The sequence below is a fragment of the Melopsittacus undulatus genome, chromosome 1 (assembly GCF_012275295.1).
Source record: "Melopsittacus undulatus isolate bMelUnd1 chromosome 1, bMelUnd1.mat.Z, whole genome shotgun sequence".
NCBI lineage: Eukaryota > Metazoa > Chordata > Aves > Psittaciformes > Psittaculidae > Melopsittacus > Melopsittacus undulatus.
Window position 1 is genome coordinate 130,186,448 of NC_047527.1, and position 27,331 is coordinate 130,213,778.

The 27,331-nt window shown below is 40.9% G+C and overlaps 1 protein-coding gene across 3 annotated transcripts in view; it reads right to left on the bottom strand.

Annotated features, from left to right (window-relative positions):
• Positions 1-674: 674 nt before the first annotated feature.
• The window catches only part of RAPGEF5 (Rap guanine nucleotide exchange factor 5), a 95,688-nt gene continuing 69,031 nt past the window's right edge, over positions 675-27,331 (bottom strand). For all 3 annotated transcript variants that reach the window (XM_034065544.1, XM_031052521.2, XM_031052522.2), the window contains 8 exons: positions 26,658-26,780; positions 25,668-25,846; positions 22,324-22,414; positions 19,591-19,641; positions 18,429-18,516; positions 14,685-14,749; positions 10,325-10,379; positions 675-4,511 (listed from right to left, as the gene is read on the bottom strand). In XM_034065544.1, coding sequence (XP_033921435.1) covers positions 4,393-4,511; positions 10,325-10,379; positions 14,685-14,749; positions 18,429-18,516; positions 19,591-19,641; positions 22,324-22,414; positions 25,668-25,846; positions 26,658-26,780 — 771 coding nt within the window. In that variant the 3' untranslated portion in view covers positions 675-4,392. The remainder of the gene's footprint in view (positions 4,512-10,324; positions 10,380-14,684; positions 14,750-18,428; positions 18,517-19,590; positions 19,642-22,323; positions 22,415-25,667; positions 25,847-26,657; positions 26,781-27,331) is intronic.

Genomic DNA, 27,331 nt, shown 5'->3' on the forward strand with positions numbered 1-27,331 from the left:
CTACAAATAATAATGATAAAGCAAGTAACAAGTGAAGAGAATACAACACCTCACCAGCCACCGACCCATAACTCACCCTGCCTGACTGAGCACCGACTGATACCTCCTCCAACCCCCCAGAGCACTAGCCCTTCCGGGTAACTCCCGGTTACCTCCTGGGTATAACATGCTATGGTATGGAATATCTCTTTGGCTAGCCTGGGTCAGGTGTCCTGTCTTTGCCCTCCTCTCGGCCTCTCTCCTTCCCTGGCAGAGCATGAGCTCAGAAAAGGCCTCAGACAAATCAAACATTTGAGCAGTAACTCAAAACATTGGTGCTATCAGCAATCGTTCCCAGCCCAAAAGTCAAAACACAGCACTGCACCAGCTACCAAGAAGGAGAAAAAATGACTGCTACTGCTGAACCCAGGACACTGTGTTGTGATGATAGGGCACAGCTGAGACCCCATTAACATCATCCCTGCTTCTGAAACATTGGTACCAGCAAGTGGAGATATATGACAGCTCTGAATGGGGTCAGGCTCCTAAACCTTCACATGAGTTTACACCCACCTTGTAAGTGCAGCAAGGGTTCACAGAACTGAATGACTGGAAGTAAAATATTCCAGTTAGGAACAATAAAGACAGTAGGAACAACTAGTACATGGGATAGACATGAAGGCACAGAGCCCAGATTTCATTAAGGTAGTTTTTATATTTTGAAAAGCAATATTAAAAAACACTGGAAAATGCAAGATAAATGTAACAGTTGCTTCTACAAGTTTTAACCTTGTATTGCTTGGCCATTTTGACATATAAATTATTGCTTACTAGCTCTCATAAATGCACAACACAATAATATGTACAGAGGCAGACAAGCATGAAATATGAAAAGGAAAACATTGGCAACATTGATCCTGGTAAATCAGATTATTTCATACATACCACGTCTCATAATGGTGGATAACTCCTAGCTGTAGTCCCTGAGAAGTTAGGTAAATACCTTAATCTGGGGTTTTCTATTTTATTACTTCTAATGCAAGCTGACAGCCTTATGGCAGTCAGAACAAACAAACAGGTGTTCTTACCTCAGCTCATTGCCTTCGTCCCAATATTTAACAGTGTATAAGATGATAATATATAGGCTATGCAAACAAATATTACTCTGATAAATGTTTGTATATACATCTTTCTGTAATTTTATAGCAGCATGTCTTATTTCTGCTAACACCTTTTCTTTTTTGCCACTGTCATGAAAATGCAATTTATTGCTATCCATGATGGGGCTGGAATCAAAAAGCTATGTCATCAAAACATCTAAATTTGATGCAAAAAATCCCACATCAAAGAGGTATAAAGTGACCAAGCTTTTTCTGTTGTTCTAATTACTCCTCCTAGCTACTAAATAAAATATGCAGAGTATTTAACCACAGGTGTGACTGCAATAAACTGAATTTACAAGATTAATGGATTTTATCCTATGTAAGCTAATTGCATTATTGAAGGTTTGAAAGAAAATCGTGTAATATCACTAGTGCTGAACCCTGGCAGAGGCTGTATAATGTCCTCCTTCCCTTTCACAGGGCTTACTTTTGGTCTTCCCCCCAACTACAACACCTTCAAACTGCTTGCCAGTCTGCAGCCCAGCTCTGCAATTCTCCACCTGTTAAACAATGGGCTTTTTTTTTTCCTATTAGACATAGCTACAGATTTGGGCTATTTGCCTTTCCTTCATGGTAGCAATTATGAGGTCCATATTTTCAATGTAAAACTGATGCACCCACGTTAGCCCCTCAGACCAGAAATTAATATTGGAATTATACAGGCCCCTACGAAAACTAGTTTGTAAAGTTTTAAACAGTAGTCTAAGTAGCCACAACACACATAGTGAGCTTAATGCTGGCTATGTGCCTTCAAACTGGCTTTATGCCAGCAGTGTTGAAACACCTGATTTAGTATAAAAGTTGCAGCAATACAGGTAGCCAGAACCTCAGCTGGCTGAAAGACTACTGGTACAACAATCCATCCACCTACTTAAACCATTACCATACCATTACTTAAACCACTTAATCCAAACTGGCAATGAGGTGCCTTCAAGGGGTCTCTAGCACATTTTCAAATCAAAGCCAGAGCACAAAGTAATTTTTCTTCCTTCAGTTTTCTCTTTCTTTTTTTCCCTCCTTTCATGTCTTTCATTCTTCTCTGGCACTGCTGCTGGTTTACCAGTGGTAACTACCAAAACCATCACAAAGCCAAATGCAGTGAACTGAGAAACAGCCCCACTCTCTCACCCTGAATGCCTTCCTATGCTCCCTCTCCTACACATTTCAAGAGAATCATAGAGTCATAGGGTAGTTCAGGTTGGAAGGATGATCTCAAAGCTCATCTAGTCCAACCCCCCTGCAATGTGCAGGGACATCTTCAACTAGATGAAGAACAACTCGAGGACTACAGTGTTACACCACATGAGCTGAAGCATGCAGGCTAGTCTACATACAGGCTCCAAAAAATAATGCCACAGTAAAAAAAAAAAAGGATTTCACAAGGGGAAGCTCAAGAACAAGCAAACCATCCAGGTAATGCAGCTAGGGTGGGAATTCCTCGAGTGCTGTAGCCAGAAGAACTGCAATAACACAAGCAGCAAATTGCATCTGGTTCGTGTTCTTACACTGTAAAAAGGAGCCCACCGCAGCTAGTATCCTCATCTGAACAGTTTTGGTCTGTTTGCACAAAAGAGTTATTTACAATATGTGCAGTCACATCCACAGAAAAACATAGGAAATTTTTACTCCATGGCCAGCAAGAGTTTATTTTTTTCTTTTTACTGAGTAAAAAGATTTTTTTTCAAAAAAAAATCATATAGTATTTGATAGTAACAAAGTACAAGCAAATACATTTCTGAAACATCTGTTTCCTTTACAATAGATCTACACAGTATTTCACAGACGGGAAAACCAAATGCATTCTACAGATTCCCAGAGACTACTTGTTAAAGCTGTTTCTCTTTTAATCCCTTTAAACCAGAGATAACACAATTATGAAGAGCATGCTGCTTCAGTATTCCCACATTTCAGTAAAGGAGCATTTTCTTGAAAGCCTTCCTCATGTGGAAAACATACAACAGAGATGGGCAAACAGTGCAATGTACTCTCCCTGCTCTGCAAAGGGACTGTTGTCGTAAGTCAGTGTACAAATGCACGCCAGACTGCCACGTTGCCTGTGGCATTCACTAGATTATTTCAGGGCAACTTCTGAGCACTGAAAACCAGAGCTATGGTGATCGGTGATGGTGGTGCTTAGATGTAGGTCAGCTGTAGACAAGACTTTAGAAATGCTGTCTCAGTACATGCCCAGAAGTAGTACTTTTACCTACATGAGAGTTGGCGTGGGGAGGGGTGTGAGAGGGGTGGAAGCAATAAAAGGACTCTGAACTGAGAGCCCAGTCTATATGCAGGTAATTACACTGGTACCCTGTAAGGTGTACCCTTTAGTTCTTTAAATACTAGAAGCATGTGCAAGTTAGGTGAAGTTTTACCTGCTGAAGTAGTATTTCCAGGAGGTGAATTAGGAATGTAGGTGAATCTAGGCATTGCCTCTGAGTAGGCACCAAGGAGGCTGTAATCCAAGCAGAAAACAAAGCTCCTGCTATCATAATTTACAAAAGATTAACTGCAGGAGCTGGTGCTAAATCTCAGATAACTGAAAAGGAAGAAAATAACACGTTTTCAGTGTACAAACAATTGTGTCCATAAATTGCAACAAAAGTGGATTGGCTCTTTCAGTGTGTTTTATAAAGCAGATTCTTAATGGGCCATAACAGTGCTAACTGTTGTTTATTGCTGACTTTCACAACGCACTCTTGAGTTTCATCTGGTGTGCTGTCTTTCTATATTCTCAGTCTTGGTTGTCAGCACTTATCTCAAATAAGATGTTCCAGTGGACTCTGGGGAGCTGCACGGATTGCCCAGTATTTTTGTCAACAATACTTTGGCAGCCTTGAATTAGTGAAGTACATACTGTGGTGAACTGACAATCAATCCCCTTGTGGCATGTTGCTTGCTGAAATGTTTTGCTGCTGCAACACGACCATTCCTTTCATTCTAATACTGGCAGAATCTACATTGAAAGTTACACTGGACCAAACAATATTTTCACACAAACCAAGCTTGTGAGCTCAAAGGATGCTGCTCCACTCCCTCTGGTGCTACTGACCAGTGGGGATGGCACCAATCTCACTCTGCAACTCTGTGAGCAGCTCCTTTGCTGGCTCTTACCTGATTTTCCTGCACATGTTGTATGAGCTACTGATAAAACTCAGTAAACTGTTCTTACATAGGGAAGCAACATGCTTGGCATAAACATTCACTTAATTCAAAGTGCTGGAGTTACAAGGTTGTATGAAGCTGTGTACGCTCACACTCTCGGCTCTATCCTGTGAGAAAGCTCAAACAGAGCTTGCTGGTTGTCAATGACATGCAGGTAATGGACGTATGGCTTCAGCTCGTGATGCTCTTTTGAAGGAACTTCATTGCCTGCAAGACAGGAGAAAGTGGATGGATCAGAAAGCCATGCCTTGCCTGCTTCTCTGTCCTGTGCATTACAAAATCCCTGGTGTGCCAACCTGTCTGGTGCTAGACGGTCACAAGAAACACAGCCAGTAATCCAAGGTACCTGCTGTTTTAAGTGCAGTTCCTGAGGAAACAGCTAGATACAGAGAAGGGGAGAAGAAAGAAAGAAAGCAGCAATGCTGGGCAGCCAGTGTGCACAAAGCAGGGACAAGTGGACTTCAAGAAGCTGACTCTTCCCAAGTGGAAGATTTACTCCTCCCATCTTCTGTAAGGGTGGTTAAAAGTTTTCTTTGTGCTGCTCTAGCAGCACAACAGGACATTGAGCAGGGGTGGGTGGCCCAGCCTGTAACTTTTAAACAACCTTAGCACAAGTACACAAGACAGCAGGCCTTGGATAACTTCCTTTAGAGCAGCTGAAAGGTGACAGTGGAGCAGACAGATATGAAAACTGTTCAAAGCTGCCCTGACAGGCCCCCACCTTTTGATCTATTCTGCTTTTGATTTCTGGTATAGTAACAGAGATGAGAGTCATGCTGTCATTTCATGGGAGTTTACACGGAAAGAGGAATTAGCTGTGTAACAGGCAAATTGAAAGGTGGCTGGAATAGCAGATGTCTTCTGTTATAAGCTTTATGCCTGACATTGGCTTGTGGGAACTTGCTGGCTGTGAAACCCTCTGGTGACCAGCAGAAGTGCAAAAGGAAAAGCTAAAACCATGGCCACCAGACCCACCAAGAAAGGCAGACAAGGCAGTGTTTGCCAAAAAACATTGCTGACTGCTGACAAACAAGTGAAAGTTGGAGAGCTCCATCCTAGTCCATGTCCTCAAGCAATTTTAAACAATATTATCCTAAATTAAAGAAGAAAACCCCTCAAAATTTCCCAAACCAATCAGCTTAATTCCCACACTTCCTCTCTCTCCTTTTTTATATTATCATCCTTTTCTCCATACTCTCCAGCTACACAAGAAGCTTTCCAGAAACTGACCATCCCTTTTGTTTCTGATGACAGCTGTATGATGATGCAGGGGTAATGTGGGATGTCGATACGGCCAGTTCCGTGTGCAGCTGCTAATGGGGCTCCTGGCCAGCTATTTTTAAGAGTTATTTCTGGGCAGCTATCTAACTTGAGAAATGTAGGAGAGAACAGGACACGATGAATTTGTGTTAGGATACAGAGATGACCTTTTTGTTTTGAGGGAACAGAATCCCAGCAGCTGTGCTGAATGTACTGAAAAACATTTATATTTCTCATTAACACCTGAAATAACAAAAGTTTGAATTATATTATTTTCTCAGGCTGCTTTGCCTGTTTTTGGAAATGCTATTATTTGTTTTCAGGATTTAGTGTATAAAAGTGTTATTTCTGTTAAAAAGGCATTTCAGTCTTGCTTGGAACCAAGCCAGTTTCTTAAGCTTAATACACATGATACAGTCCACAAACAATAATAATATTCCTTGCTTAGTTTTGTTTGAATTCTTTCCTACAGTGAGACATCTGATGTTTTTAGACCAGTCTGGAAATTGATGCAGTAGAAAGATTCACATTCCTGAGGGCAAAATAAGCCCACTAGAAAAGGCAACTGTCCGTTAAGTCTCAATAAATGTTCAGTGAATTCATTTTATGCCTAAATGAATTTAAGAAAAAAAAGTGCCTAGAGGGATGTCTGTATAAGCTGCTTTTTAAATGCCAGCTTTACAATAAATCAAGTCTGTGGTAAAGTAAAACAACAACCGGGTACTTCAAACTATCAGATAGGTAAACCTTAGGTATTAACCTTAGATTTATGCTGCAACACTTACAAAACCAATGGGGAAAAAAAAGGCAAAAATGGGATGAAAGATTTGCAGAGAAGCTGGAAAAAAAAATTCACATCATTAAAAGGAACCAATGCTACATTTTATGACACCAAATAAGAGACATTCTAACTTACAGAGGCATTGTTTGAATTAGTCACTATTTCCTTCACTATCTTGTTTCACACAATAAAAACAAAAGGTACGTCCTTCTCCCTTTCCCTCTCTTATACATATTGTCGTGGTTTAAACCAAGTCCCCCAACTCCTGGAGAGTTAGGAAGGAGAATCCAAGGAATGTAGCCCTCACGGATTGAGATAAGAACGGTTTAATAGCTAAGGCATAACACAATAATAATGATACAGCCAATAACAAGCGAAAACAATACAACACCCCACCAGCCACCGACCCATAACTCACTCCACCCTGCCCGGCCGAGCACCGCGTGCTCCCTCCTCCATTTTCCTCTAGAGCTCCCCCTCCAGCTTTCTCCTTCCCAGTATGCATCCTGGGCATCACGTGCTATGGTATGGAATACCTCATTGGTCAGGTGTCCTGTCTCTCCTTCTTCCCGGACTCCCCTCCTCCACCTGGCTGGAAAAAACCTTGAACAAAAACACCCTCAAAAACATGCTCAAACCATGACATTATCCACCCCTTATTCCATACCATTCACGTCATGCCCAGATCCCACATTTTCAATACACCATCACTCTTAAGTCCACCCCTCGATCATGAGACATCTCTATGTTGCATCTCTGGACTGATGGCCTGAAGTATCTGGGCCCACCAGGCTCAAAATCATTCACTGTCCCCTTCAGCAGTTCTACAGCTTGCTGCTGGGGACTCCATACAGCTGCCTTCCACCTCCAATGCTTCCAATCACTGGAGGGGCCCAGTGGATCAGATACCTGGCCATACTCTCCCACATGCCCTGCCACTCATGACTGTCCAGCCTTGGGGACAGTCTCCTGGTGCTCCTATATCCTTGTCTAACCCTAGACAAGACCCAAACCTGACTCTGCTTAACTTTTGGGATCAGACAAAATGATTGTGGATAGAACACACTCTGTGTGTGTGCCACCATGCTGATCCCTATCACAATCAGCAGGCAGGTCCCAAAGGCACCCAAAAGCCATTCATAACCGTCAGAACTCTCAGGTGCTGCTGCTGCACTTGTTACTGGGGCTGATGTAGCTGCCCTGCTTGCCAGTTCTCCCACCACCAGCTTCTCTTCTCCTGAGTCCGGATCTTCCTTCTCTGCCTTGCTGGGAAGTGCTGCGTGGTCTCCTGTATCCTGCTGGGGGTCGGCGGGCGACTTCCGGGGGACACTCTCGGCCATCGGAGGGTCGGGAACGGCCGCGGGACTCACCTCCCCCACTGCCTGATCCTGCTGCTCAGCTACCGCCCTGCTCCGCTCCTCCCCCGCCTGCTCCCGCTGCTCTGCCACAGCCGTTTGGCTCCCCGTGCCGCTCTCCCTGGCAGCCTCAGCTGCCGGCAGCTCCCGGGGCCGCTCCTTCCTGGCTTCACGCAGCCTCACACAGACGACGACGAGGATAAGGACAAGGACGGCGAAGAGCAGCGGGACGACCTGGTACAAGTCCAAGTCCATGGCCACGTCCATCCCCCCCTGCTGCCGGAGCCCCACCGTATTACAAGCCTCCGACACAAAGTACAGTGAAACAAAAGCTTTAGCCCAAGCCTCAAACACATCCAATCCATACACAAAGTACCCGGCAAAATCCCGAAACAGCGAGATCCAGAGAAAAACCTGTAAGAGCCAATAAATCAGCATTGTGACAAGAGACCATAAATCCGCTCAGATCTGTTCTTATCTCAATCCCTCAGGCCCCACGTTGGGCGCCAAAAATGTCGTGGTTTAAACCAAGTCCCCAACTCCTGGAGAGTTAGGAAGGAGAATCCAAGGAACGTAGCCCTCACGGATTGAGATAAGAACGGTTTAATAGCTAAGGCATAACACAATAATAATGATACAGCCAATAACAAGCGAAAACAATACAACACCCCACCAGCCACCGACCCATAACTCACTCCACCCTGCCCGGCCTCGCGAGGCGGCTCCCTCCGAGGGGGCGCTGCGGCCGCAGTAGCGCTTGGGCGGCGGCGGTGGAGGTGGCCGGCGGCGATGGGCTCCGCGCTGCACTTCCCGTTCCTGCTCCTGCTGGGGCTTGCCGGCCCCGCGGCCACGCTCGCCGGGTACATCGAGGTGCTCGCAGCCAATGCTGGGGCAGGCTTCGCGGTGGCAGAGCCTCAGGTTGCCGTGTTCTGTGGGAAGCTCAATAGGCACGTGAACATCCAGACTCGGAAATGGGAGCCTGACCCTTCTGGGACCAAGAGCTGCTTTGGAAGAAAGGAAGAGATCCTGCAGTACTGCCAGGAGATGTATCCAGACCTACAGATCACGAACGTGGTGGAAGCCAACCAACCCGTCAGCATCGACAGCTGGTGCAAGAGGGGGAGAGCTAGAGGAAAATGGAGGAGGGAGCACGCGGTGCTCGGCCAGGCAGGGTGGAGTGAGTTTATGGGTCGGTGGCTGGTGGGGTGTTGTATTCTTTTCACTTGCTGTTTGCTGTATCATTATTATTTGTAGTAGTAAATGGCAGTAGGGGTTTTGTGTTATGCCTTAGCAATTAAACCGTTCTTATCTCAATCCGTGGGGGCTACAGTCTTTGGATTCTCCTTCCTAACTCTCCGGGAGTTGGGGGATTTGGTTTAAACCACGACACATATGTATCTCAAAATAACACAAGAACCATAATACTGGGCAGCCTTTGTTTGAAAAATAGACTGTACAGACATATGGTAATTCTGAATAAATATTCAGCAAAGCTCTTAACAATGCCTGTCATTCTCCAAGGTACATGAATTCATACACAAAAGTATTATTACCATTATTCTTTTTGTGGGAATCCATGTTGAGAACTGCTGAAAATTCAGCTCAAAAAAAGAAGCAATTCAAACCCTTTTTATTTCCCCCCAAGGTTACAGCACAGTTCTGAACTTCTCTTTGGAAAAGAAGCTTTAGTGGCCTCAATAAATTACACGTTTAGTGGGTTTAGCTCAAAAACTAACCAATTCCTAAAGCAGTGTTGTGTTTTCCCCTTTCCTGTGTTTAACCTCTCCATAGAGAATAAGAAATACTGAGGAGAAAAACAAGGTTTCTCTTCTGTAAGCAGCAGAACAAAGTGGGCTGGGGTCTTCTGGCATGGTCCCTTAGGGCTGGATTCTCTGGTGGTTTATGAGGTGGAAACACAGAAAAAAAAGGAACCTTTTGTGCAGCTGATGCACTTGTGGCCATTCCTAAAAATGTAGCTCCTCCACTGTCTAAAGCAGGCAGAGCTCTATTAGCAGAGGTACTAACATGACTCCCTCTTTTCTACCTAGTCAGCAACTTTGATGAAACTCACAAGATCTTGGTATCTTCAAGACTTCTACCATTTTGTGAAATGTCCTTGAGAACCCAAACTAAGCAAACAGTTGCTCTCTGTGGAAAGCCAAATGAAAAGCTGTGGTGACAAATACCATCTTTTAGCTACTGGAAGCCAAGACAGCTGTGAATCCATTACCAAAGCAGCCTAGCAGGGGACTGAGGTAACTCAGTTATAATTGGAAAAGTGAAAAACAAAGCATACACCACAGGCCTTCGTGATTAAGAGCAGTTGTCACAGATCTTAACATGGTATTTTGAAAAGTTGATAATTTTTGCAGGAAAACAATTTGTAAAGATTTTGGAAGCTGTTTCTACAAATATTTTGTAAAGGAAAACTCCATCCAACTGTGGTTTCTGCTATGCGGACCTTACAACAATGATGCCCCCTCTTGCCAACTTGTTCAATAATTGTTGACCACATTTTCCTGCTGTAGTAAACCTGAGCAAGCGGAAAGAAAGCAGAGAAAAAAAACCCACAAAACTTCAAGGCTGTACAAAGGCAAACTAAGTAGCAAATTTTGCCTACTCACCAAGCTGGTTGTTTCTGCAATGTCTCAATGACCGAACAGTATCTGCAATCATGTGCTGCAAAGACAAGATATAAAACATCAGTGCAAAAATCTGACATGGATTTTGGCACTAGAAAAACCTGGAAAAAAATCTCCTTGCCTACACTGTACAGGAGAAAAAGCCCCAGTAGTAAGGTAGAAAATGAAGACAGCAGGAAAGAGACTTTGCTCTTTGTCTTAGTGATAATAAGCCAAGCCACCAACATATGATGAAACAGGGTTTAGAAGATCCTTACTGATATCACACAGATTATATGAAAACAACTCCCTAAGAGCCCATAGAAAGTGGTAATGAAAAACTGCCAAGCAAACAATTGCCTATTTTTGTTCCTGTGACTTTTACTAAAATGAAAGCCTGCAGCAGCATATTTGTATAATGTCTTGCACGATCAGGCAGTTTTCTGCAGTATGATAACCAACACAAAAAGTTCCCCAGCCCATAGCCTAAATACTGCAGAGCAAGTACCCTGACACCTCTACAGGCATGTATCACATAAGACTATTCTGTACGTATACTATGTTAAAAAAAGCTGGTGCTAACACAGATACTGAATGTTTGCATAGATTAAGCAGAGAAAATAAAAGGTTTAAGTTTGGTTTCCTGTTTAGGCTCAGGTCTTAAACTTACGTGAACTGGAATTGCTCACTGTAAATCATTGCAGTGTACTAATTTTCACTAAATGTCGCTCATAAAATTCATAAGGCATTACTTTTTTTTCTTTATTTGACTGTTTTCTGTGGCAACTCTTCATGAAATCTAGTAATTTAAGCAGTTTTCAGTTAGCAGGAATGATTTAATAGCTCATGTAAACAGCTGATGCTCTTTTCATAACTCTCTCAAAAATAATCAAAGGAGGAAAGGATTAAATATCTTGAGCAGAATATGTTTAAGACCAGAATGACACAAAACAGCCCTCTCAACACCCTGGAAGTGGCTTACAAGACTCCTCCACAGAAAAACTTATCACGTTTACCAGAAAATTCATATTACTTTAATCAGTCAATCAAAATAATTTTTGTTACCCGTTGTGCTTCACATGCCATGATATCCTGCAATCTTTTGTGCTGATGTACTTGCACTGATTATAATAAAGTTCTGTGAGATCTAGATTTCATGATCAATACTGTATTAGGAGAGCTAAACCATATCAGAGCTTCTGCTATGCTTTGCATTTGGCTTTTAGAAGTAAGAGAGATCCCAGTATTGCACACAGTCATTCTTTGCTGTTTCTCCATTGTAGTGAGCATGAGGATACATCACCTGAAGGTGATGCTCTGGCAATGGAAGAATCTTTTTGTGTAACACTCTTAAAGCAGAACTCCAAATCCCTTGGCTTTAGTAGCCTAATTAGGCATTTCTCTCTGTGTGTTTTCAACTCTCTGGGATCCAACTGTAATACTGAAAATCAGCCAATTCCAACTGCAAAACAAATTACACTTTCTGACTGTTTGAGCAGGTGCTTGCATACCTTTAGTGTGATGAGTAACACACATTTCTTGAGGCCTTTCAGCCTACCAGCTACCTGGGATCATTAGCACTCCTTTAACTGAGGAAAACAAAAACTCAGGCTTGGGAGTTGCACAGATATTTTGGGGGATGGGGCTTGTGAACCCCCAGTCCTTAGAGCTGAAGGCCCTAGGTAAGAAGGTGTTATCTAAGCTGCTAATGGCCACTGACCTGTATTCAAGTTGGCTGGAGTGTGGCTAAAACATGTCATTGCTAGGATATGGGTGATGGCTGACTGGATTAAAAACCTGAAGAAGCCACATTTTAGTGAATCAGCTCAGTAAATATACTGGAAATACCTTGAAATGCAACAGTGTAATACCATATTTTCATTTATTCCTTCAGATTTAGTTGAGGAAGTGGGTATGCTACTGTATATTGATCTAACACTATCTAGACTAGAGTTTACCCAATACAGAGTTAAATAAACCACTGCAATCCCTTAAACTTTAGTTAAAATTAGGCAATATTCCTAAAACAAATGATTTTTTCACTTTCTTCTATTTGCAAATTCCCTTCTTTATATTTTGAATTAACTTTCTCTTCACTGCAAATATCTCATGTCAAACCAAGTTCAGTCACGTAGGATTGCTGAGGCCAAGATGGTCTAAGACTATAAAAAAAAAGCAGGAACTGGAGGGAGAGAGAATATCTTGTACTAAACTAGCTGATACAGGTGGAAAAAAAACAATGGTTCAGACTAAAAGTGTGTCCTTCGGGTGAGAAGTTTAATGAGAAATTAAATATTTGCAAATACTGATCCAAATAGAGACACAAAAAACCATCTTTGCTTTGGAATTTGTAAGTAGAAATTATATGCATTTATGACAGTACCTTTCTTCCCCTAAGCAGTAACCTGCTATGGTAGAATAATTCTTTTCCTCTTTTTCTGCAACAGCAAATTTGCAGGTGAGTTTCAGTGGCTCGATTCAAAACAAGCAGGAGCCAGTATCAATCCTAATTTTTCTCAGCAGAGGCCAGAAAGTGCTCATCACCCAGGACGGAACACTGAGGAAGACATTCTTCCTTGCTACAAAGCCCTTATAATGACCATGTGTCATGCATCTTGTTAATAAGTTAACGTCCATTGACTAAATGACTTAGCATCCAAATGAACCAGCTTAATACATGTACTGCCTGAGTTTCCACTACACTCATATTTAAATCTCTCCTAAATCCCTGCTTCATAAGCTTGTACTATTGCCTGCATTCATATGTATTCGGGGCTCTATGAAACAGCATGCTCCTGAGGGTATGATCTGACTAATAAAATAGAGGAAGTGTCAATCTGAACAACCCTAATGCCAGCATCATCACCTCAGACTCTCCCCTCTGCCATTTAAAATGCCCATTATCTATTTGCATGGAAAAGGTGAAATCCTGGCTCACTGAAGTCAATTTGCAAAGCTGCCACTGCCTCTGGAAACACAGTGGTGACAGAAAGGATGGGAAATCTTAGCCAGCAAGCCCAGCATACATTAAACACATAAATGATTAAACAACAAACAAATGAGCAAGGTCTGACTAAGAGTGGAATAAGAATCAGATCCTACATATTCACTAAATAAATATATGGGTCAGTGGGGGGATTTTAGTAACAATTACTGTGTATTAAGGGCTAGTTTAATTTACACGTTAATTGGACGTACTTCCAAGAGACAATGAAGAAGAATATGCTAATGCATTTTATGCAGACACTTAAAGGTCGTACAGTTAATGGACTTGGGACCAGAAAACCTTCCATTAAATGCAAATGCTTGTTCTTGGTAACTCTGCAACAAGAAAAGGTACAGAAATAAAAAAGAAGACACAAAAAAAAGCTCAGGTTCAAAAGTCAAAGTCTACATCTGTTTGCAAGTTGAAAAACAACATATAGTATGACAGGATGTGAAAATAAGTTCAGCATCTGATTTGTGAATAAGCCCATGTTTGCATGTTCATTCTCAAACAAGTGTAAGCACATGGAGAAAATAGTTGGGAATGATTCACGAGGCATAGCCATCTGGACTAACAGTCCCGTGGCACATATAGAGCAATTGGGAAGAACATTTCTTTTCAAATACTCCAGGCCAACCAAAAAAAATATTCAAAGTTTCTCTACTCCTCCACTGTTCAGATATACAAACTGTGGATTTCAGTGCTATGAAAATGTTATCAACAAAGAAATAAAATATGAAAGCTAAAGAAATCAAACCTCTATCTGTAATACGCCAGAGTAGGTGTCATCTGATGTCTAGAGTAGATGTGGTTAAAGATACAATGTCAGTAAGCGCCTTCTACATAAAGTTAGTATAATGGCATTTGCAGTCAGTTTAATCCATATTTTAGGCATTATTTTCTTCATCAACTAACCCAGATCAACAATTTTATTTTAATTTAAGATCCCTGGAATTACCGTACCAGTAGCAAGTGATTAAACTAGAAAAACCTTTTCTTCAGTGCCTTGAGGGGGAAAAAAAGGGAAACCCAATTCAAGGAAAGCTAAAACAGGAGAACTCAACTGAAGAGAAATAGTCTATGAGGTGGTGAAAAGAAGTAGACAACACGGGGGAAAAGAAATGGCTGTAGTATGTGGCAGTGATGCTGGCCATTACTGGCTTAGCCAATTACACGAAAGTAGGGGAGAAAGGAGTGAGAAGTGAGAAGAGCAGAGGAAAAGGACAGGGAAACAGTGCTGGCTGTTATATCCTGATTGTTCTTTTGTATCCCTGATTCATCCATAACAAAGCCTTTTTAGTCTTACAAGATAAGGAAGGGAAAAGGAAAAAGGAACATGAATCTCTTTGAAAAACAGGAAGTACAAAATTTGCTTACCAGCTTCTCAAAGTTAACAAGGTTATCCAGAAAAGTTTTATTTCCTTCATGGATGAATGTTACATCTGAAAAAAAAAAGGAAAAATAATTATTTTTCATGGCTTTGTTATACAAAGAAATAAAATTAATAAACAGCAACAAAAAAGCCTGGTATAATGATGACATGAAGAGATTCTTAGATAACACTATGTACGTGTAGCCCCAGCTGGGACCGGACAGTCCCTGAGCCCAGAGCTCTGTGGGGACATAGGTACCAGATGCTGGAGAAGACTCTGACACCCCTTCATCTCTCTCTGTGAGACACAATGATTCTGAAGTCGTCCCCAGAGACAAAGGGCTACAGCAGCAGCCAGCTGGGGAGGTTAAACACAAGCCACTGAACTGAAGTTCAAAGCTTTGAAATAAGCTTTATGGCTAGGGAAGAAATGCTTTTTCATAGTGTTGTAGGAGAGATTTTGCAAAGGCAACAAAAAGGTCAGTGAGAGGAAAAGGCTTATGTTTGGCTCCTGGAAGGGAAATGAACACAGTGTAATGAACTGGGGTGCACAGGGAGGTGAAGGAATAACAGGCAAAACAAAACAAATGTTGCTAAATCAAGATTATAATTAAAACAGTAGCTTGAGGTCATTTTCTCCACTTAGGACACAAAGTGAGACCTATCTTGGACATGAAGTACCAAGGACATGGATAGACTCCCCATGGTGACTGAAGCTGCTTTGACTCCAGTAATGCATCCTCCTGGTTACTGAAAATACCTGGATACTAGGAGTATCAATATTCAAGTACTACTCCATACTACAAGCATCGCCTGTCATGTCCCTGTCAGCTCTCTCCTGGATGTGCAAATCTCCAGGAGTACCAGGAGGAGAGAGCAGTACTGTAATACCTTTGCTTCTTAAAAGTCACAGTTGTGTCTGCCAGCAGGTAAATGGTACACAGTACATGTGAAACACCTCCTTCTCATCAGAGGTGCCAACCTCATCTCTAGGTCTCCCTCTGATGCCCACTTGGTCTTCCTAGTTTCATGGGACTTTAGAGCACCCCTGCAGCTAATGCTGGGGTTTGGTTTGTAACCCCCCAACCACCTTCATTCTTCCCCATAATGGCCAACCTGACTTATTTCCTTCTGATTCAAAGACTCACTCTGGATCTGAGAGGCATTTTGTAACCCTTCAGAATGGAAATGTTAATGGCTTCATATGCTGGTGGAAACCGGGAGCTTGGACTCATAAGGCAGAGCTCTGTGAAAGGTGATGGAGAGTTCCTGTGCCCTCAGGGCAGATGGGCTGGGGTCTGCCTCAAGGCACCCCAAGCCCAGCTCCAACTTCTGAGCAAGGGGAGCAAGCACTAAGCAGGGCAAAAGGAGGAAGTGGGGCCCTCTACACCTCCTCTGCTTTGAGGCAGACAGGGAAAGGGACAGAGAAAGGACACAGATTCAGGACACATACATTACTTGTCTCTGTATCACTGCAGTTAAAAACTATCCATCTCTTCCAACAAAAAACTTACACAGGAAGCAGAAATTTCCAGAGAGCTTTTTAAGTCAGTAACAACAATGTGTGTATCTCTGAGGGTGGAAGGAACAGAAATTTGCTTTGCGGCCACAACTGACAGTCTAGATAAATTCAGCAGAGCAGCGGAGCATCTGAGCTTGGTTATAAGAGTACATCACAGTACTTTATTACACATTTGAAAAATCTGCCTGATTTTCCAAAGCTGAGAGAGAGCTCTGCATTTAAATTTAATTAACTTTGAAAGAAAACTCTAAGGTTATTTTTCATAATCAAAGAAAGGTTATTCATGATTTTCAGTTTTTTTCTTGAAGCTACTTTTGTTTGTTTTGTGTTGAAATGCAGTGATTTGTTGAGTTACTAATGATTTCTCTGCTACCCATGCTTATTTTATTGGTCTTGGAAATAATGTTAATAATGTTAATACAAATGTGCTTGACATGGAATAAAGTCCTAGGTACTATGTGATACTTTGGGAACTACCAAACTTGGCAATATCTCCTTATGGATCACTGTACTTGTCCTGGGTTCAGCAGTAGCAGTCATTTTTTCTCTTTCTTAGTAGCTGGTGCAGTGCTGTGTTTTTGACTTGCAGCCTGGGAACAGTGCTGATAACACCAATGTTCTTAGTTGTTGCTCAAATGTTTAGTCTGATCAAGGACTTTCTGAGCCTCATGCTCTGCCAGGGAGGAGGGGAAGCCGGGAGGAAGCAGAGACAGGACACCTGATCCAAACTAGCCAAAGAGGTATTCCATACCACAGCACATCATGCCCAGGATGTAAACTGAGAGTTACCTGGAAGGGCTAGTTCTCTGCTGGGTCGGGCAAGGTATCAGTTGGGCTGGGTATCACCAGGTGGTGAGCAGTTGTATTCTCTTCCTGTGTTATTTCCCTTATCATTATTATTACTAGTGGTAGCAGTAGTGGTTTGTGTTATACCTTAGTTACTGAACTGTTCTTATCTCAACCCTTCATGCCCCATGTTGGGCAACAAAAAGAACTGTCGTGGTTTAAGTGCAGTCAGTAACTCAGACCCATGCAGGCCATTTGCTCACTCCCCCCCTTCCACCCCACCCTGCTCCCAGAGGGATGGGGAGGAGGATCAAAAGAATTTTAGTCCCATGGGTTGAGAAAAACACAGCGCTGCACCAGCTACTAAGAAGAAAAAATGATTGCTACTGCTAAACCCAGGACAGTACTGAGGAAAATTATTGTATTAATTTGCGAAGTCTCCTTGTTATTTCCAATACATTTTAAGAGACATAAATGCTGCTCACGTGCATGTTTTTATACACTATATTGTACTGCTGTGCAAACGTCATTGCTACAAGTTACTTGTTTATGTTTGCTGCCTTTTGTTTGCAGGCAAGACATACTCGAGAACACAAAGAAAATATTGATTTTGAAGCCTTGATAATTGTATCCATCTGAATTAATGCAAACTCCTTTGATATGTGCAAAGAGGGGAAATGCCTGATGGCTCCTGAGCTGTCACCGACCGATCTGGAGAGCTGCCTTCAAACATTTAAAACTCATAGCAGCAGCAGCAGCAGTTTGGAATAAACAGCCTAAAGAGAACATTTTTGGAATACAGGAATAATCAAATAGATTTGCCATGTTCAAAGACAATCAATTCATAATTTATGATTCCAAGACAACAGAATATTTGAAATGCCTACCATTTAACCAGCTGCCCAGCTCACTGCATTAGGCACATCGCTGTGTTTTATTTTAATGATTTTGTAAAAATATTTTTTTAAATTGTAAGATTTTGTCTCTTTCAGAACTATAAAAGACTTGAAACACCCTTGTTCTCAGCAGAAAGACAGGGCAGGTTCTGCCTTCAGGGTGACAGAGGGTAGGTTCACCCTGTCCAGGCAGAACAAGCATCACAGAACAGCAGCATGACTGAGGCTGCTTCCATGGGTGCAGCCAGCACAGCTGGGCATTCAAGGGTTGCAAGGTCTCACTTCTCCACTGAAGAGCATGTGGCCAAAGCAATGGCACACTGCTCTATCCACAACTGGCAGGAAGATACTGAAAACCTGTGTGAAAATTGCCATCTTCCCCCTGTATTAGTAAAAAGCAGACGTTTATTATCCAGACCATGTGCTACCTTGTAGACACCACTACATATGCCACATGGTTATCATAAGGCCACCTGCAGGAAAGATTACCTTGCACTTATTTTAATTAACCACAATGAATAAGAGCAGCCAAGTTTTAACATTACCTTTCAGAAGTAAGGGCATGAAGGGGATTTTTGGTGATTTCATTTTCTTGAATGCATCTCTGTAAGCTTTGTGATTCAAAGAAGGGTCCTGCAAAACCATTAGGGTAATAGAGAGTAAAATCAATATGCTATAAAAAGAGCAATTCTAAATCCATTAAGGGCTTATGATCTGAACATAATTTAGATACAAAAGGTTTCTTTAGAAACAAGGTAGATAAAGTGACTAGATAGGTGACTTACTAAACTGAACAGGAAATGTAAACAGTGAAAGGAACAAAAACAATTGCATTCTTCTAGATGAAGCAGCGCTGAAATAGGAGTAAGCTGCAGAATAGATTCCACTTGCACTGCTCTGTAATTTCCCCACAAATTCCTGTTAGCAAAATCTCTTGTGCTTACTACCTAGCACAAAATATATCTCTGAAAGTATTACTGATCAATTTTGTCTTTGAAAAAAGACAAAGCCAACAACAAACATCACTGAACAAGAAAATCCCAACAAAAACTGATCTCAGATCAGTGGAGCATATTAGAGATTTCAAAAGAAAGTAAGAGCATATGTTTCAGTGGTGTTGTGTAAGTAATTCAAAAAGGCATCTCCATTTCCCATATAAACAAACATTTTTGTGCACAAGCTCATACACAATCTTGAAAACACATTAATTTATAAAAGACTCTTCAGTACAGAAGCATGGACAGCCATTGGAAGGCTAGGTCTTGTGTTCTCCGCACCAGGCAGCGATCTCACCAGGCATCCGCCTTCATGACAGCCAGAGGAAACACTTGTTTATTCAGCTTTGATAATGCTGACAATGGCCTTGGATTTTGATTTTTTTTTCCAACATCAGCTGTTCTCCTTTTCTCCTGATCCGCAGCATGTTGCTTCAGATAAAGGCCGATTAACCACCAGAGTAAAAGAACAGCATCCAAATTGATGCTGGGGAACCAACACTACATTCACCTCCCTGCCTTTCTTCCAGCTGTCAGGAATACAGCTGCTTTCTTTTTGTGTGTTGAGAGAGCTGCGTGGCCTTCAGCAAATCACAGATCTGACATGACAAGCTCCAGCTCCAGACAACAACAGGCAGCCTCCAAATAAATTAGGCAGAAGGAAGACAGGTAAATGCAAGCAATGCTGTTCTGCTCTCAACACTGTACTTACTGTCAAACTTTCAAGCTCAGTGAAAAGTTTCTTGAACTTCCCAGGAATTTTCTGAAGTGGGGAAAACAGAGAGGAAAAAAAGGAAAGTTGATTTAGGCAGAAAAATGCTGATGTATTTTTATGCCATGAGATTGCCGTGGTTAAGTGCCTGCTTAAAGTACCAACAGGCAGTTAACCTCCACTCCTCAGCTCCAAGAGCCCTAATTACAGACTATGTTATGTTCAATGCCAGTGAGGCTGTGGAGCCTAGAGCCTCATCTCAGGGATCTGCATCCTTCTCTCATGGAAACTGCTTGTTATCAGCTGTTTTAATTTTCTTCCTTAGCTTCTATGTCTGCTGTGTTTACCTTAATATCCGTATCAAGACAGAAGCAGTAACACAGGCTGAGAATTCAGATACTGTGATTACATCCAGGTTAAAAATATTGTTATCAGTCTTTCCTTAAAACAAGGGTTCTAGAAATTAATAGCCATCATGCTTGGTGCTGTTTGTTACACCATCCCCAGTGCTGACCGGTGCTAGTGCTGGCACATGCTCGTGCCAGAGAGAGGTAATTTCTTAACAAACAATTAATTCATCTTCGATTTCTCATCCTAATCCTACAGGGAGGTGCACAAAACACCTTCCAAGAGAGCTCAGACACAGACTATCTTCTTGCCTTACATGCTAACACCTGCTCTACTCTACAAGCATCCGCTTCCTTTATCTCTAAGATGTTTTAATGGATTCACCTCACTGTACTCAAAGCAACTGTTCTTCTCCAACTTGAATTTTGCTGCTATTATTTCAGATTTGAAGTAGGGTGTGTAGACCCTTCAAGCCTATTTTTTTCCAACCATACTAGTTAGTCTAGTAAAAGATACCCCTCTTACTACAAATCCTATCTTGTCTGTACTTAGACTCTGACAGCCACAGTGACCCTAAGAGAAAAGAGATTTAGAACAATAAAGATTAAATGGATGTGCTGTACGATTAAAATGCTAAAATAACAGAACATGGAATTGCAATTGCACATTTTTAACATCTTCAATCAGGGAAAGTTAGGCTCATTAGAACACTGCATAATATCACAGAAAAAGAAAAGGCAGAAGAGGGAGTTTGGGAGGATACTACTTGTTTTAAGAATTCAGGTGCAGAGCCAATGTAGTTTACCGTCTAAATGGTTGCTTAAATTTAGATTGTTTCATTTACAAGTGTAAGTTAATTATAATTAATTTATAAATATTGCTCTACTTCCTAGAAGTCACATTACTAATGCAAATAACCTTCTGCTTTTGAAATTTCCAGTGCAATAAAGTTGTGGGGTTTTGGTTTTTTTTTTTTTTTTTTAATGCATATGTCTTCATAACTATTTTACACACAGAACCATGGCATATTTAAAACAATACGTATGCATATGCACTCCTTGTTCTGACAAGCAGTATATTCCACTCTTCCTGAGAGAACTCCACCAGCAGCGCATGATCTTCAGAGGTCTCATCACACAGCAGAGTTCTACATGTTTCTTTGCGGGACAGATCTACGCCATTGCCACGAGGTGCCTTTGAGACATTACTTAAAAAATTCCACTCTCCTACCAAAGCCCAGAAAAATGGAATGAAGGCAACCCATAAGAGTAGGCAATGGCATGTCCCCTAGAGAGGCATTTTAGAAATAGGAAAGACAAGGGGTTTCTGTATCGTCCTCAGGTGTGTATTTTCTCTAACATTTTTGCTTCACCTGTTATGTAAAGTTTGCTCCTCTTTGCCTATCTAAGTCCCTGGAAAATCGTCCCTGCAGAAGCAGTCACTGCCCTTGCTTCTCCATGTGCCAAAGCCACTGACTTACACAGCAATATTTCCATAGGCATGATTTCAGCTAAGGGGGAAGGCTTTGCCTGGACAGTGGTCAGCAGGTTTGTAAGTCTCTGATAGCCATTTGCCTTCAGCTGCTGGTGTTCACAAATCTCCAAGGCAAGAGATCACAGCCATTCTCTGTCACTTTGTATTACAGATTAGTATTTTTTGAGTACTGCCCACTTGTGGTGTTGGGGATGTGGGGGAGGGATAGGGCTTCACCCCATCACACTAAATTGCTCCTTCCCTAATTTTCAGTTCATCAGCAGATATAGTAAGATTGCAGACACTACCACTCAACAATTTACTTGATAGAAAAAAAATAAATCCACAATACAAGCACAGATACCAGTGGGACCCTCCTCTAAATATCCCATGCTCTGTGTAGGCACCAGTAGCTTCTTTAGCAGATAATGTCTGTGCTCCAGTATGCTCCTTATTCATGGCCCATTTCCTAACTTTGCTGTCAAGATGAGCAGCTGCAAAAGAGCTGATAAAGCAGAATTAAAGAGGGTTTATTTCTACTTTGTGGGGTTTGGTTGGTTGGTTGGTTTAGGTTTAAAATTAAATTATTCCACGATTGCTTGTTTTGAGCCACCTTTATGAGACTTTCTGTTCTGACATCTACTTAAAATGCTAGGATTTTTATTTCATCTTTTAGAGGGTAAGATCTCCTTGCTTTGTTCTTACTTAAAAGCTCTGGAAGGACAGTTTTATTTGAATAACTCTGTAGCTGAAGTTTCAGGTCACAAAGAAATTTCTCTGCTAACACTCACTCCATGTTTAATTTCAGCATAAAAAACCCCAATAATTAGACAGAAAGGGTATTTCACCAGTATACAGCCTTTGTGAGAAATGGTTTTGACAGGGTCTAAAAGATTCAAAGATGCATCTTACCTCCCAGGTCTGAGACAGCCGGCTGACAGATGCAGTATTGAGACCCATAACAATAGCGAAGAATGAATTCAGATTTCTTTGGGCTTTACAGCTGTGGAATAAAGATATGAATGTTGTATTCTGATTTTTTGTACTCAGAATTATAGATAAATGGAAAGCACAGGTATCCTAGGTTACTGAGTCTCATTTCAACCCTCAGCACTAACATACAATCATCTTCCACATAATGAACTCATTAAATGTCCTCTCATGACCACCTGCAGTCTAGGCGATGGGGTCTTTCAGAAGTTTTTTAGCAAATGTTCTACTGTCTCATCAACCCTGTTGTTGGCAGGTTATTTTTTCCCTTTGCTGTCAAAAGTAATTTTCCCTTTTCAATGTTTAAGTTACTCTCAGCTGTCCTTTACCATACAGAATAATTGACCTCTATTCTGCTGTATTATAAATATTTTCACCCCCTTTTACATCTTCTCTGTAAACTGCACATCATCAGTTCCTTCAATTCTCCCTGTGATCATGGCCTGCAATCTACTTTTCCATGTTGTTATTATCTTTCATTGAATTCTTGCAACTTATTTTAACTTTTCTTCCATTTGTTTCCTTCTTACCAAGGAGATACAGTGAGACAGTGGGGAGAGAAGGAGAAACTTACTGGTTTGGCTCTAATTTCTCACACCTTTCTTCTGTGCAAGTGAAAAACAAATAGCAAATTATTTATTTGGAACAGCATCACACTTTGTCCTTGCCTTTAATTTGTCATCTATTATCACCCAAGGACCTCTGTCACAGTACTATCCTTTACCATCATGCATTTATTTCTTCATCTCAGTATTAGCATTGCCTAGCTGAATTACTTTGCATCTATCTAAATTAAATCTTATCCTACTGTTGTTTGCACATGCCACTAGACTCCTCAGATCATTCTTTTTTTTTTCTATTCTCCGCAGCATTTGCAATCCCTCATCACTTCTATTGTCTAAAAATTTGAGTAATGTTCAATTTATATATCCCTATAAATCAGTTGCAGTTAGCACTGGTTCCAATACAGGTCCCTACAGAATTTGCTTGATACATCTATGCTTTGACATTTTACTATATACAATCAGACCCTGCTTATTTCTAGATAATTAGGATATTTGAAATCCTGAAATATTGAGTCCTTTTCAAACAAGATTCCCCTTTCCCTTGCAGATTCTTGAAGACCACAATAAACATATGTGTGCATGTGTGTGTGAGTGAGAATCCTCTTTGAAGATAATTTTACATACAAACGAATCCACTGCTTTCACTGGGATTTATCAAAGAAAAGCACATGCCAAGGCCTTAGTCTGGAAATTTTCCAGCACTTCTTACAAGTTTTATAAAAATTGCACTATTGTACTATCTTGAGACTGTATTTCTCACCTCACTTCAGCTGTCTTAAAGTTAATCATAACATTGTTGCTCAGACTCCTTCTATCATTCAACTCAGACAGCTCTCAAATGTAATTTGTTTTGAAACAAGAAAGGTGTCCAACACAGCTCAAATAAACTGTCTGTTGGGTGGGCCCATTTCACACAACGAACTGTGGAGAGGAGGCACATCTTTTCAAGTCAGCCACTGCTTGGCAAGCGAGAAGGCTGCTGTTTTATTCCACTTATTCTAACCCTTCTTGACCTGTTTCTGTAACTGTTAATTTCTAACAACATGCTGATTAATTTTCTTTATTAAATCACTTGTTTTCTATTTTAGGCTAGCTCATCAACAGAAGAGTATGCATCTGTGTTTCAAAAACTCCATCTCCCTTTTATGTACTGACACACTTATGTAAAAGCCTTCATCTTCTTCTCATATTCAGCAGTAAAGTACACAAACATTCAACATGAGGTGTTAGTCCTGGTGCCTTCCTGACAAGCTGAGAGTCATAGACAATGATTCCTGGCCAAATCTGGGAGCAGAGAACAGGAAGCAGCCAGAGCTGCTCACAGATCCCTACCTCTGCCTTAGCCAAAACCAAAATAGCAGGGCTTCTTAGCTTGTGACTCATGATGAGAGTCCTGTGCTAAGCACACTGCCCTTCTACTCTAATTGTTCCTCTTTTATCAACTCTTCCAGAATTTATAAGATATGATAATGTCTTCTTTTAGAAAGCTGCTTTTCTGATTACAAAAGATCCCAAGCAAACCACATACCCACTTATTCGTGTATCCATTATTTCATCATCTATAGGCTACAATGACGCAATGCACTGGGAAAGCCAGTCTGCTCTTTACTGACAACTGTATTTAGTCTCCATAGCTTTGGCTTTCCACTTAATAGAGATAGGATTCAAATAAAGCAACATTTTAGTCTGGTAACGAATATATCCCTATTCATGTAGAACAGACATAAAACTTTTCCTGGAATGCAAATTAATGCTACTGTGGTGCAAGCAAGACACACAGAACCAACCAATCTTGACATAATTTGACCAAACTTATCCATTGATAAGGCAGAAAATGAACCATATGGATACCATACAACTTGCAAACTAAATTAATCACATTTATGAGTTACACTAGATCAGATTAGAAGAATTCATTTCACCAAAGGCACTGCTTCAGAAGAGAACAGTCTTTTGTATATAACTGCCTTGCAAATTAAAACAATGCAGTCGATGAAGGGAATAAATTACACATTTTCCATGAACATGTACATTCAAATATTACAGAAGACCTACAAGTGGAAAGAGAGGCAAGGAGAATGGTTGCACATATTTAAACTGCTCAATTTCCCTGGTTACTAAAATAAGAGTGATTACAGAGAAAAGAACTCTCTGTATAGTATATATTTTTATTCTGTTCAAAGGCATAGAAGAAACGCCAGCACTATTTAGTAGCAGCACAAGAATATACTATCAAACCTAATTAATAAAGACCCTGACCTCCAATAAATTAATGAATAGTCCAGAGAAGACTGCATAGGGCAGCAGCTTATTGTAGCTAGTTTCCTCTAATGGATTATTTTTGGTTTCCATGTAATCTTTGGTGAACAACAGTGTTGCTGCTCAAACAGTTTTGTAATATGGTCCTCAGGTTATCTCTGCTAAGAAAGAAGATATCTGCACCACCAGGGATTTTGCAGTTGATCCTGCAGATACAGTGGCTAAGTTTCTGGGGAAGACTTGAGCAGCATATATTCTGCCATGTCTCGTTTTGGCCAGTATTTATTGTTATTTATGGACTGTTTTATCTAGGTGTGCTTACAACACTATTAAAATACAAGGTGACAAATTAGTTTCCTTTCTTTGCTTTTGCACCTACTCCCACCAAACAAAAGATGTGAATTCAAGTATTTTTGTTGCTTTGCAATGTTAGTAACTTACTGGGCGGCAATCTTGATGAACTTTTTGACTAGCTGTACACGTTTGCAGAGCTGGCTGCAGAGGAGTATCTCAGTGGCAACCCAAAGTTGGACCTCGTTGCATCTTTGAAGCAGAAGACTGAGATTCTCAGTGTTTTCAGTACTGCCCTGTCTGCCAAATGTGAAGCATATCAGCTCTTGCTGGAAGACATTGGCAACATTATTATGGATATAAAAAAGAATTAAATGTAAATTAATTACAAATTATTTAGAACTATGTTTTTGAAACAAGACTTGGGTATAAAAGGTGATCAAGGAAAGCACATGATGAGAAGCAAGAGAATTTCCCCTTCATTTTCTCAGAAAGCCAACATGCTTTTCAGTGAATGGTATTTTTAAGTGACATTTTGTGCTGTTAACTGTGTATTTTAGTCAGCAGCTCACACCACAGGCTATAAAAGTAATTGAAACAACCCAGTGGACACTGAAGTGGGCCACTATCCCATTTTATAACGCCTACCCAGTATTTTTTATCTCACTGAAGCCTAACAAGAATAATAATGTGACCATCTAAATTGCTGAAATGGTGATTTTTAATTTTTTTTTTTTTGTGGTTAAACGGATATCAAATACACCTATTTGTGGAGTCCTTTATTTACTGGAACATTATCCAGTGCAAAAGACAATTGGCATATACAACATATTCGTACAGGCCAGTCTTAGAGAATAACCATGCTCTTCTACTCTCTTTAGGCAAATCTCAATAAAACCCACCAGATACAGAGGGAACATAAGAGATGCTCCAGTATAGGGAAGTTACAAACTTTTCACAGTTCTTTTCTTTTCAGTGTCATGGATTGCAACACATCTCTTGGACCCGACTCAATACCACCACTACTGAGTGCTGCCAAATCATTCTGTCTTGATGGTGAACTGAACATCAAGGAATACCAGTGCTTCTAAATGCACCACAATGATGCATAACAGTAATATACCTGGAGGCATTTCTTACCTCATGAATTGCATTGAAGAGGCTCCAGTCAAAGTTCGTTAGTTCTAAGGCAAGATCCCAGGTGTTGATTCCCAAAATTCTTACAGACCTTTGCTGCAATTCCTCATTTTCACCAAACGGATGCTAAATCAAGAGCAAAGAATCCTTAGCAAATTCTAAAAGTTCTGCACTGAAGGAGCTACAGGACCAAGGTACAAAACAGAGCTGAGTAAGTAATCTTCTCTAAGTGCACTCTGAGGGATTTTCCCCAAACTAATCAAAATCAAGAGTTATAGCCTATTTAATAAACAGCTTGAAACAGAAAATGGGTCAACAGGATCAATGATTTGCTACTGGATTAGGCCTTCTCCCTCCCTCTCTAAACCTTGAATATAAAACACTGACCAAGCAGAGAGCATAATGAAAATCAAATCCCCAAAACATTCAGAAAACAAAATCTGAATTAAGACACCAGGAAATTTTTGTATTGTAAGATAAAGGAATCATTCTGCAAACACACAGGATTTAGAATAAATACATATAACTTGCCCGCCAATCCACCTTTACAAATAACATAAATACATGCATTTTATGATTAATTTACTCCAAATGTAATCACCAAACAGTAAAGTACTGTGGGTCCAGATTCATTAAAGTTACTTAGCATATTACTGTGAAATGCACTGGCACTGCTG